This window comes from Centruroides sculpturatus, unplaced genomic scaffold (genome assembly GCF_000671375.1).
Source record: "Centruroides sculpturatus isolate CEXI.00-Female unplaced genomic scaffold, Cexi_2.0 scaffold1514, whole genome shotgun sequence".
Taxonomy (NCBI): Eukaryota; Metazoa; Arthropoda; class Arachnida; order Scorpiones; family Buthidae; genus Centruroides; species Centruroides sculpturatus.
The window spans coordinates 104,471-118,318 of NW_019385705.1; the positions used below are offsets into that span (position 1 = coordinate 104,471).

General features: G+C 25.8%; 1 protein-coding gene across 9 annotated transcripts in view; it reads right to left on the reverse strand.

Annotated features, from left to right (window-relative positions):
* Window positions 1-1,301: 1,301 nt before the first annotated feature.
* LOC111641366 (cordon-bleu protein-like 1) overlaps window positions 1,302-13,848 on the reverse strand; it is a 78,420-nt gene continuing 65,873 nt past the window's right edge. For 7 of the 9 annotated variants that reach the window (XM_023387517.1, XM_023387519.1, XM_023387515.1 and 4 more), the window contains 4 exons: window positions 13,155-13,622; window positions 9,972-10,091; window positions 2,710-4,802; window positions 1,302-1,717 (listed from right to left, as the gene is read on the reverse strand). In XM_023387517.1, coding sequence (XP_023243285.1) covers window positions 1,652-1,717; window positions 2,710-4,802; window positions 9,972-10,091; window positions 13,155-13,622 — 2,747 coding nt within the window. In that variant the 3' untranslated portion in view covers window positions 1,302-1,651. The remainder of the gene's footprint in view (window positions 1,718-2,709; window positions 4,803-9,971; window positions 10,092-13,154; window positions 13,623-13,848) is intronic. The other 2 variants (XM_023387516.1, XM_023387521.1) reach the window with 2 other exon arrangements.

Consider the following 13,848-nt stretch of genomic DNA (forward strand, 5'->3'; position numbering starts at 1 on the left):
CTGCTATATTATGAGATTGAACTGATATACTGGCTTATTGGAACCACGTGATATGAAATTTTTAATGTTTTTCAAGTCTACAGATCTATTTCTAAGAAAATTTTAAAACAAATCATCTCAATATCTACCTTTTCAGTTCTGTTAAAATGATTTCTACATTTCTTAGTGCCTTAATATAAATGAGTAAAAGTTACATTCTCCAATTAATTTATATTTAAGAATATATAATTTTCTGAATTTTTCTATATTTTATCTATATCTTAAACTTCAGAGCATTTCTCTTAAAAAATGAAAAGTTAATAAAATATTTTCACTTTTCAGCAAATCTGGTAGGAAAAATTTTATAACCATATTTAGCTCCATTTTGTATAAGTTTCATATAAATTTAAACTAATACTTTTATAAATTCATCATGAGAAAACTAAAATGAAATGTATTAAAATCAAATTTTGGCACCTCTGTTAAAAAAAACAGTCACCAATATTTAACTAAATAACTATTCATTTTGAAATGAAAATATTTGTAAGTTCTTTTAACAATGTAAATTTATTTTAAATGTCATTAAATAGCTGTATTTCAGACAATAATAAACACAAAATATTTATTTATATAATTAAAATAAATTCAGAAATATTCTGAATTAAACAAAAAAATTTATTTATAATGAATGTACAAACAATTTAGCATAGATTCTTTTATTAAATTATATCTTACTCATTTAAAAACTTAGTAATTTACATGTCACAACCTTAATTTAATCAACCAGTGATTTAACCTTTATCTTACCTGTTTTTAATTTAGTTTTTTTTTTTTTACTTTTTATTTTTAAAAGTGCTTTGATTTGGATATATTAGTTCCCATAAAAGTTTATTTGGCCAATTTATTTAACAAGAGAATAAATATCTGTACAGAAAATTAATCACATTTTACAACTCGGATTGGCACGACTATGATCCCACAAATCTTGGGAATTTTAATTTCATCCGTTTTATTTACATATTAAACGAACTTTGGAAAAATTCAACAGAATAATATGATTAACACAATAATTATTAACTTCTGATTAATATTTTCTTGTGATTTAAAATAAATTCTTGAATAATAATTCTGAAATATACATGTTAATGGGCTAAAATTATCTTTAGATGAATATTTTAACTGAGGTATAGCATAGTATGCAAAAATTTATATATAATTCCATCTGAAATGAATTATGCTTTTCTATAAAAATATATATATCATATTTATATATGTATATAAAATAATGCAATCAGTTCTTTGGATTTCAAAACAAATTTCTTTCTTTTTATATCAATGCTATCTTGCAATAATTTTATATTCCATTTTTTAGGATCTAGAACATATGAAAATAATTACATAGTACATATATACAAATTTATGTTTCATTCACAAAGCTGATAATGGTATAACAAATATGGCATCTTTATATATATTTCTATTATTCAAAGCTAGCACACTGTTGAAAAATAAAATAAAATGAAATCATCTTGATTGTTACATTAAAACAAAAATTTTACTGTTGAAAAAAAATATAATTTGTTAAGATTATGATGATGCAGTCACATCTTAAATTTTTGCAATATATATTGAAAAATACTTTTCTTATTGATAAGGCACTCTATGATGAAAGTTATACTGATGATGACGATAAGGTTCCAAAAACTTTTAAATGCCAACCAGCCTGATTAAGAGGAACCTGGAATATAAAACAATACAGGTTATTAATTTTAAAGTTTTAAAATATGTAAAATTAAAGGCATTCATATAAAGTATATTTTCTGAGAGGTAAAAATCATAAGTATGATTTTCCCCTCTCAAAATAGTATAATCTCTTTTGAATGAAATTAATGATGGCTACAGTTTAAAAAATAAACTTTTCCATAAAATCAAAGGTCAAAGAAATTATTATTTCTGAACAGCATTACGTAAATTAATCATACAAATCATCTGCTTCTGTTCAAACATTCTTGCAAAAACTAAAATATTTTTCTTTTATATTAGATAATACATTTAAACATATTCTATCAATATATACATAAGATAGTTTTCAGTTAGCTACGTTTCTGAAATGAAATTTCTATTTCTTTGGTAGATTTTGTCCACTTTCATATGATACATTCATATGTACTAATGTATTAGTTTAATAATAGTTACGATAATATGTTATGAATGCCTATTATAACAAACATTTTTCTTATTAATTAATTAATTAAGTCAATTCTATAAAGTTTGGCTTTTTAATTCAATGGTTTTAATTCAGAAACTGAAAAATACAAAACTTTATAGAGTTGAATATTTAATTTATTAATAAGCAAAATCTGACATTAATATCAAACATTCTCCTTTATCAGAACTCTTAAACCAAGAATCTAATATCAATTTTATATTCAATATTTTAAAATTTTCAGATTTAATTTCATAGCATCTATTCTGATTTTAATTCTAATAAAGGTGAACATTTTAAATTATTACATTTAGTCACACAAAAACAATAATTAGTATATTATTAATAACATTGACACAGATACACACAATACATTAAAACAAAAAAAGGGGGACTTTATTGAACACAAAAGAAAAACAAGAGACCATCACCATTTTAAAGGTTAAAATTATGGGAAACAAATTAGGTTCCAACTTGTCCACAGGGTTAGTAACACAATTACTGAAAATGAACTTTTAACTGACCTTCCTCAATGCTTTTCTTCCTCCAAAATTGCGAATTTCAATCATAAGTTCCTCTCTTGGATCAGATAATGGTTCAGTTTTACTCACTTTCAAAAGATGTGATGTAGACTGAAACTTAGAACTGTTTTTGTTTATTGGCACAACTGGAGGTAGTGGTGGTGGAGGAATAGATACACTAGATGACACTGGCAGTGAAACAGTGTTTTTATCACCATTAACAACATCTTTATCTAAAGCTGGTTTGCTTTTAATTGTTGCTACTACAACAGGTGTATTTATATTCCCATTTACTTTGATGGGATCCTGTGATGATGATTTGGTTAAATCTGAAATTCTATCATCTGAGGCAGAATTGTAATGAGAATAAATGATTTGGGATTTAGGTCTTATATAAGTTTTTGATACAGAAGTTCCTTTCTTGGATTCCGAATTTATAACAGTTCCGGCAGGGTATTTTGCATTTGCTTTCATTTCTTTTCTTATTTGAGCAAGTATTACTGCTGGAGGAGCATCTTCTAGATTTTCAGGCATGTTGTTTGCCACTGCAGTTTTTTTATTTGACTTAATATCAAATTTTGCAGAAATTTGTGAAATTTTATTTTTTTCATTATCTTCCAGTAACACACTAGATTTTTTGCATTTATCTACTACACTATTATTTACCTGAGATTTGTTTGCATTTTGAAATTTTGGCTTTACTTCTGCAACTGTTCCTACTGTGATCTCAGGCTTCCTTTCCCAAGATCCAATTGTGACATTTTTAAGAATCTGTGATTTAGGTTGTGAATAATATTCAACAGTAGAAGAATGAGTCTGTTCTACCAGTTCTTTATTCACATTTGGCTTTGGCCTTGGAAGTGTTCGTGATCTTTGTGCCACACTAGATTTTTCTTCCACTTTGAGCTGACTACAAAGAGGAGAAAGATCAGGTACTGACATTTCTGGAACAATCTGCTTTTCTTGCAACAGGGTTTGATTTTTTACCAACTGTTGCTGCCAAACCAATAATTGGTTTTGTAACTTTTGATATTCTTCTTCTAGCTGACGTTGTTCTATTTTTGTTTCTTCTTCTCTTCCTGTTGATTTAAATGGCATTTGATTTTTATTTCTTACCTCTTCCACTTTTTCTTCTTGAAGTAATTCATCTGAATCTTTATTTTGGTCCACTTTGTTTTCATTATAACTGTTTCTAGATTTGAATGGCATAATTGTAAAATTATAAGTTGGCTTATTAACCTTATTAGATTCTTTATCATTATCTTTAGGAAATGAATTTGTTTTAATCAGATTTGATGATTTATCAGTATCTGTCAAAGATGCAGAAAAGGATGAATCAGTCACACCAGAATTAGTTTTTTCATTTTTATATGAACCAATTGTAAAATTTTCTAAATGAGGTCTTCGTTTAGGTTGAGGTACTACAATATATGTCTGAGTAGATATAGATTCTTGATTTGTAATATCAATTCTGCTAATTCCAACAAATTTATCATCATCCACTTTTTTTATATCATCTGTTTCATTTTTTGACACAGTTTTAAATTCTTTATAAGCAGAATTTGTATCATGTTCTCTTTGAGAAGGATCAAATTCAGGAAATGAAACTTCACTACTTGTGCTACAAAAACTATAAGATTTTTCTCTTGCTGATTCTGGTGGATCACTTATTGGAAGAGGAGGAGGAATATCACTGCTCATAGAGCCAACCCTAAAACATTTATCTCTTGGAGGCATTGTTTCAGGGAGAGATGGTGGATAATTATCTATTAAATCATCATCTGCTTTATCCTGTAAACAATCAGAATTTTCTGCTCTTGGTGTTTCAGTTATTTCCTTTAATGCATTATAATCAATGATATTTTCTATATCATTATTTTCTGGAAACAAATGCACTTCATCTTTTTTAAATAATTCAGATTCTAAACTATTTGAATTATCTCTATTGTTTCGGAAAGGTGATGGAGGTTCTGGTATACTGAAGTCCCATTCAGGATCACTAATTTCAACTGCTTCTTCGTTTGTTTCTAAGGAATTTGGAATCAATTCTTTATCATCGTCATCATCTTTTCTTATTGGATTAATTGACATTTCATCTAAATAAAAGGTAAATTTAAAGAGAAAGCAATTTCATAATTTTATATGTAATATAAGATGTTTAATCTTTAAATTTAAAGTAAGAAATTCAAAATTAATTTATTTAAATTTTAGACAATTAATTAACAGGAAGAAAAATTATAGTATTTAAAAGTTGATATACCATGGTCTGAAAACTAAATGATTATTATTCTGTAAAATTAAAAATCAGTTATAATTTCAATTTTATTTCAACTGCAACAATTTTTAACACACTGTTAATTCACTCAGATCAGAAAAATCACTGAATTTAATGTAATTATTTAACTTAATAAATCATTAACTCTTCTGGTTTCTGATCCACAATAGTGTTTTTATGAAAATGTACAAATGAATGGAAATACTATTTAATCTGAAAGCAATACTTATCAGATACATCTTTCAAATATTGTCTACATTAATTTCTCCCACTTCTTTTAAAATTTGATATATGATAGTATATAAATCTAAGATAAATGCTGCCAAAATTTTTAACTAAAACAAATCTGGAAATATTTGATAAGTTAACAATGGATAATTTAAACCTGACATTACTATAAAGATGTAATAATTGAAGACTTAAATATATTTTACTTAAATTTTTTTCAAATTAAATTTTAAAATACAATCAACTCATGTTAATACAAATCACTATGTGAACAGCTATTTGTTCATTTTCTCAAAAATTCATATTAACAATCTTCAGAGTTAAGGTCAAGGTTGTAAAATTTAGGGAGTTAAGGCTTAATATGCAATGGAAATCTCTAAATTATATTTTGAATTAATTTACTAAATAAAATAAAATTTATTTACAAAAACAAATAAGTGCTCTAAATGATTTTCAAATCAAACAAAATGAGGAGACAGTTTGCTGTTTAAATGTATCAAAGCGGGTAACCAAAACAAAGCTTTAAGAAGGAAAAAAAAGTAGCGATTTTTTTTCTGTTGAATATTGTTTGAAAAAAAATTAAAAAATATATTTTTTTCAATCACAAATGTCATCTTTAGATATTCATCTATGTCACTTTCAAACTGCAGATAGTGGTGTATGATGTCTACTGCATTTGTTGCACCCATGAAAGAAAGTTTGGACAATTGATCATCACTGTCAATGTCTCTTTCATTTATGGAATCATTACTTTCATCAAACAGTGTCCTGACCAGTCCTAACACTATTGTGCAGAGTGTAATGTAAAAATTTGAATTATTTTAATGGCAATGCAAATATAGCCAAAGCACCAACTCCTTTGTTTGGTGCTAAAAAAGTAAAATAAAGAAGCCAAATTTAGCACAAAGTAGCCAAGCCTGGTATCACTTTATGCACTCCCCAATATACAAACTAGCAAGTGTTTGCATGGGACTGCATCCATTTAAAGGGTTGGGCATCCTTACACTAACCCACGTTTTCTGAGTACAGTTGAATAGTCCACTAAAACCAGATGTTTGAATTGCTCTACAGTTGGAAATTGGAGGTTGAACCAGTCTTTGCTTACTAGGAGAATAAAATCTATTCTATTCAAAATGGAACATTTATCACAGTCACTTTTTATTGTTCATTTTGAAAAGCATAAAAAACAACCATTATTGGAAATAGGGTTATTTCTTGGGGATTTTCCCACAAAGGTTATTTACTGTTCAGTTTATTAAACTCTGGTAAAATGTTTGTTCACTTTATTGCTTGAAAATTAGTGTTATAATAATGGTATTTTATCAGGGTAACAGTAAAATTCACTTTAACATGAGAATTTGCTTTATTGGTGTTCCTTTTTGATGAGTCCATTTTAGGGCCAGTGGACTGTAATCATTTCATTATGAATTGTAAATTTCAGATAGATTAATTCAAATTATTTTACATGCAATAGAAGTAATTTTTAAAAGAAATGGTATTAGCATTTTATTTTCAAATAAACAAAAGAAAATTTAATAAAAGGTTTATTTATACAGATGAAAATGTAGTACAATAGTATTATATCCTAAACAATATAATAGCATTTTGAAATTTCAAAATTAATTTTTGAAAGTTAGTTTAATCTCTTAATTCAGGAAAATAAGGAAAACTATTTAAAGTTATAGAAGCAAGATCAGTTGTATATTATCAACAACAACAACTTCTCAATACTTAGTCATCTAAATATATAAAATTACTTGTCCTGACTGACTGACCATTGCCAGAGCAAACTACTAAACCTAAAGGAGCGAAATTTGGTACACAGTTAGACTACATCATGAAAACATACACTAAGAAGGGATTTTTCTAAATTTCCCCATGGGGGAGAGGGAGAGCATTAAGGCTTAACCTGAAGAATGGCTTCTACTGTACTATTTTAGATGTAATTTTTGTTTTCAACTACATTTAGTCTTCATTGAGTACTTAGGTGTATTAAATTAAATTGACAACATTTCAGACAAAATATATAAATATTTATAACAATGACTTTTTAACTAAATGTTCAAATTGTTTTAAATTCGAATTTGTTATTGCATATTGGTTCGATTATAGAACGATTGTAAATGTTCCAGAAAATTGATCAAATTGAAAACAGTTTATTTGATTCTCAGCAATTCTCATCATTCTCATCGGTAAGTGTTATATAATAATTACTATGGTTGTTGAAATACTGAATATAAATGAAGTTTGCTTGCAAAATCCACACAGGCAAAGTTGTTTATATAACTGTACAGTAACAAATACTGTTGATACACCAAAAGGTGCAAGTCTTCAAATGACAATCTAAATTATTTTCTGTTACTGTAAAGTTCTGTTTCACTGTCCCCACTACAGTAGGCAAAGGAAAGTGTTAATTGAATCTGTGCGTACAGCAAATGAACTGTGGCCATGCCAATTAAGTACTTTAACAAATAGCAAAAAACTATTTAATGCACTAAAAAACTTTGCCACAAGCATAAAGATTCTGGACTAATTTTATTCCGATTGCATGCACTTGAAAAGTATTTACTTTCTGCATGAGCTTCATCTTTAAAAATTTTGTATTTTATTGTTGGTATCAATGTTCTCTTTGTTTCTATATGTTTTTAGTAACATTATAATATTTTATAAGTATACCATTAAATTTATCCCTAAGCAACAGTTTTTCATTTGTAAACATCCTATTAATATCTCATTTGTCATTAAAATAAATTGTTGCGTATATTCCAAACAAGTAAATTAACATTTTGTGAAATATATAAATGTACAGTACGAGTTTAAATCTGTGGACGAAGTTTTCAATTCAAAATATATTTTCTTTGGGTTTAATAATTTTTATATAATCATTTATATAGTGTATTGCTACAAAAATTTAAAGCGCAAAAGTTCAGCATGTAACTCTTCAGTGTAAATACTGTACCCATATTTTGTTCACACGTTTTCTCTGTAAATATTTTCTTTCTTTAATTGTAAAAAGTTGCTGTGACCATTAGGTCAAATTGTATATCTCAGCTTTCACTCTGTCCTATCTCGCTTTCTTTCACCTTCCACCTCAACCCTTCTTAAAACTTTTATTCTTCTTTCCTATTCATGTTTTTCGTCTATACCAAAGAGTGCGGCAAATAAACAGTTCTAGTGTCAGTTCTAGTGTTACTGTAAAGATATATGAATAAATAAAAATTAGAATATCCTAAAATGTTGAATGTCATAAACCAATAAATGGAAACAAGATGACTGAAGGAAAACATAATTATTAAACTATATTTTATCTTTAAAGATCAGAGATAATTTTAATATACATATATATTAAGCTTGAATCTTCAGATATAAACAGAATTTCATTTTGTTTAACAAAATAAAATAATGGCAATGTTTTGAAAATTTCTATGAAATAAATATTAAAATTTTCATGTTCTATAGATGACAAATGTTATCTAATATAAGGTGAATTAAATACAAATAATTCTCAAAACTATTCAGTGGAGATATACAAAGTTTATTGAACTGTAATGAAGCCAAGGAAACCAAATGATTTTTGAGATAATTTAATTTAGAGGCAACAAAGCTTACAACTATATACTAATATATAGTCTTTAAATGTTTAAAAGCTTATTTTATATGTAAATAGACAAAAACTTTTTGAATTTTTTTTTCAGTTTTTAAATTGTGCCAGAAATGGATCTGGAATATATTGATATATTCAAAGTAGAATATTTTGAGATCTGATGATGAGGTATCAATAGTTAAGCATTAAAAACATTTTATCTCAAGAATAAGAGGATTCCTTATCTGGGTGGGGTGTTTAAAATTTTTTCCCTACGGGATCAATGGAAGAACCAAAAAGTTTACTTCATACTAACTACAAACATGTGTGGGGGAAAAAAATTCAGAAATAATCTGGATTTCCTTTCATCATGATGCACCTCAACAGATGACACAACAAAACTTCAATTCTTACACAAAGTTTAAAATTTGAAAGTTATTAATTCATTTCTCCTCTCTAATTTAGTCACATTAACCAATACTATTTGTAGGATACATACTATTAAAGTACCAAAATCTCTACAAAACTATTTTGAAACTGTTATGCTACTCATTAGCATCAATAGACTATACCAGGAGTTGCCAAACCATGTCATATTATGAGTTCATCAGAAACACTCACAAGAGGTGAATCGTCTTTGGAATATACATTCCAAAGGTAATATATATTACATACATATACAACATCATTTGGTAGGTAAATAAAATATGGTTATCTAAAAAACTGATAAAAATAGAATTATTATAAGTTAATTTATTCTTTTTATGTAAATATATAATGTTTCTCTTTCATTACTTACTGGCCAAAAGTTTGAGTTTATATAAATCAGTTAAGAGAAATTCACAAAACTATAAATTAAATACTTCATCATGATAATAAGTTGAAGATAAAAATAACTTTCTTCCATACTTCAAGTGTAATAAGTACTGATTAAATAAAGGCCCAAGTAGGCATATAATATTTAAAAAAATACAAATAAAGATAAGAAGCTAACTTTACAAATAAAAACTCTTCTAAAATATTTGATAAGAGTCACAAAAAGAAGGAAAACTGCAAAAGAATGAGATTATTATATACAATGTATAAATAATAAAGGAAGAACTTTTTGTAATCAAAATTTGTAATATTAGGAATCTACAACTAATCTCTTTGAATTAAAATTAAATTTATTAAATATACCTGAGCAATTTATAGTTGTTTTAGTATCTTCATTAGATACTTTGTCTTCAACTGTGTGTGTGTCATGCAAATGTATTGCAGTTTTATCTTTCTCAATGGTTTTCTGGTCAGATGGTTGATCTATAACATGAAATTTATAAAGTATAAAATTTCAATTAAAAATATAAAGTAGTTTCTAATAAGTAAGTTATTAAAGTTTCATGTTTCATTTAAATTATTCATTAATTATAAATTCACATAAATATTTAATTAATAAAATATTAACTAAAATGTATTAATATTTTTATAAAAGTCTGAAATTCTTATTAAAACTATATTAAAAATATTTAATTATTATTTATAGCAATTCCTTAAAACAAAAATAATCAATTATANGTTGAATTCGTTTTTTAATTTTTGAAATGGAATGTGTTAATTGGTTATAACGTTGAAAAGAAGGGCATTGATTGGTAATTATTTAAAATTTTTGAAATATTGAATTTTCTAGTGTTCAAGTGTTTTAAAATGAAATACAAAGTTTTCAGATTCCTATTTCCACTTCATTTGCAATTTTTCCCCATCTAGAGAGCAATTTCATGACACTATTATATTTTAGCAGTTAATTAATGGAAACATTTTCTAGATGTTTTCACATTTCTTTCATTCAGAAGAATTTTAATGAGACTGATGGAAATTAGACTGTTTTGATAAGCTGTAGTTAGTCAAGAGTTTCTCAGCATGCCATAAACATATGTGACATTCAACATTTTTATTCAATTACATGCATAAGATTACCATATATGCATGAAACATCTTACTATGTATATTTATGCAATATTTCACTTGGTTGATGAGTTGATTTCAAAATCCTTGCCTGGTATGTCATATCTACTTTAAATCAGAAAATTTTTACTCTCCTGGTTTTTACTTATTTTATTTTTAGAATTCTTTCAAACAATGAATTTTAATATCATTTATGTATCTTATAAAGTAGTCATGACTGTGTGATTGATATATAAATCATCTTTTGAAATAATTTAAAATCAAAAAAGTCAAAAGTCATCAAAAGTCCCGACAGCACCTCCAGAAATTCTAATGGAAATTAATGATAATTATATTTTTCATTATTATAAGTGAGTTAAGACCTAAAGCACTGTAAATTATTAATTGTACAAAAATGTCCAAGTGCAACAGTTTACATAAATTCAAGTGAATAGAAATCCTTGGGCCATAGGATAAACTCATAAATCTTATTGGAATTAAATATTTAAAACATTTCAATTTTGACTATTAGAAAACAATTTATCAAATAAAAATTTGCAATAATACTAAAGTACTAAAACATTTACAAAATTCATACTTTAAATTGTTCAAAACAGACTTTTGAACTAAACTGAATCCTTAATTTCAACAGTAATTCTGAAATATGACCACTTGATCTGATATATATATATACAGATGAAAAAATCATTTAATCAATAATAATAATTTATATAAAGGTTTTAAAAGTTTAATTGATGATGATGATCTAATCTACTAAAGTTTTATTTACCCAATATATCAGTTTAAATTCTTGTTAATCTATTAATCTATATATATATATATATGTGAGAAGGTGATAGTTTCTTTTATAATTGAATATTCTCTAAACATTCTACATTCTTTAAACTATGAATATTCACATGATATCTTTTGTTTCAATAATCAAAGATAATTGAAAAAATCTAATATTAAACTCAAGTTGAAACTAACTTTGTCAGGAATTTTTTTTATCCTTTAAACTTCAACTTAATGAGGTTTTGTTGTAATATAAATTCAAAAATTAAATATATCATTTTTATAGCATTTATTAATATAATGAAATGATAAGTAAATGTATTAGTGAAGAATATAAGAATATTGAAATTTGTTTTATAACTAAACCTTAGAAATGTGCTATAAACAGTAAATTTAAAAGAGAATTTTAGTTGTAATTTATTTAACTTTTGCTTAAAAAATTGTTTCACAATAACCCATAAAAACAATTCCCAGTAATACATAATGTTTAATTTAACTTTGTATTCAACATTATCAATATAGCATATAATAATGACATCATTTTTTAATTTTATAAAAATGTATATTAATAAAGTGCATAAATATTTTTTAAATAAACAGAAAATAGATAGTTTATTATTACTTCTTATTATATAAACAGATCTAAGTAAACATACTGAAATTCCATACTTGAAATCTTTTAGAATTAGTATGAAATTTCAAACTAAGAATATTTAAAATATTTCAGAGTACATTAAAAATGAAATTTTAATGTAGATAATCACTACAAGATTACAGGATTTAACAAGTACTCAAGGAACTCAAGGAGTTATATTATATCTGCCATAAGATCAGTTTTGATGATAGTCTATAAATGATGGACATAGTTTTTCATAAATATGTATGAACTTTAACACCCAATTTAGTTAACTATTTTCTTCAAATACACAATCTATTTTAAAAATACCAAATATCTTATTAGCTGGGAAGTGTTTTCATATTTTTTCATAATTAGATAAAGCATTAAGGAAAATATATTAATATTAATAAAATAATACTATTATATTAAGGCTGAATTGTACTTAATGAGAACAGAAAAACAAACTTTGCACAGTTAAACAGTAAAATAGCTTTATGTACAGTACTTTGTAGTTATGATATAATTCCATTCTCTTTCAGGTTGAAGAAAAGTAGAGCTAGCTACTTTTCTTCATAACCCACAGTTCCTTGCATGCTAAACATGGAAATCAATGAAATGAAATGTTTATCAAAACAATTAAACATTCTATTTTCAGTAAAAAAAAGAGGAAAGAAAAAATAAGAATATTATGATTAAAATTTTAATGAATGTTAATAATTTATTTGAAATATCAAAAATATGTTTCAGATTCATTTTCTCTTCTTTTCAAATTTATTAAAATGCTTATTTTCTCATATTTGTAAAATATTAAAAAAAATAATAACTACATTCAAAGGTATGATTTGATAGCATAAGAGATGCAATCTTTTAAATCAAAAATACTACAAGTATACATGCTTCTTTTTCATTATTCTGAAATATAAATGTTGGAGAGAAAAGAATAAAGAAAAAACACTTTTTCCAGTCTCATAAAGTATGAATCAGCCTTTAATGATAGTAATAAGGATTTGTTAGAAAGAAGCACACACCAGAGAAATTAAGTGATCTTCTGCATGATTTATTTGATTCAGTGGAGGAATTTTGAAGGGTTAGTCGGGGATGAGGAGTAGGAAAAGTTTTTGTCTTGAAAGAATCATCACGATTAACGTTAGTACGAGGAATGGGCTCTGGTTTCTTCTCATTAGTATTAACATATTCAGTTGGAGTACTAGGAGTTGAAAATTCTAATGGTGGTGGTATGAAATCAGATATAAGTTCTTGAATAATAGAAGATTTTGAAGATATTTCACCTTTCTCCAGAAAATGAATTACTTCACCAGTTTCTTCTTCAGTATGGCGATGATTTTTAGTGTTAGAATCAGGTGTTTCTGGTTCATTCAAGCTATCATTATGTGAAGGAGAAGAATTTGTGGGAGAAGAAAGTGGAGAAGCATCTCCTTGTTCGGAGAGAATAGAATCAACTCCATTCTTAATTGGTGATATACAAGAATCTGGATCTGCAAATATCAAATAAAACCATTACTCTTCGCACTTCAATCTTCTAAAAAATAAATATTCAAATAAATGAAATATTGATTTATTAATATACAATTTTTCCCAAAATGGAGATACTTAGTGATTCAAATGAAAAGTTTGAAAATTTAGATATTGAAATTAAAATAATTTTTATTAAAATAAAAAAGGTAAGTAAAGGAATAAAGTATAACAAAAGTACAAAAAGTA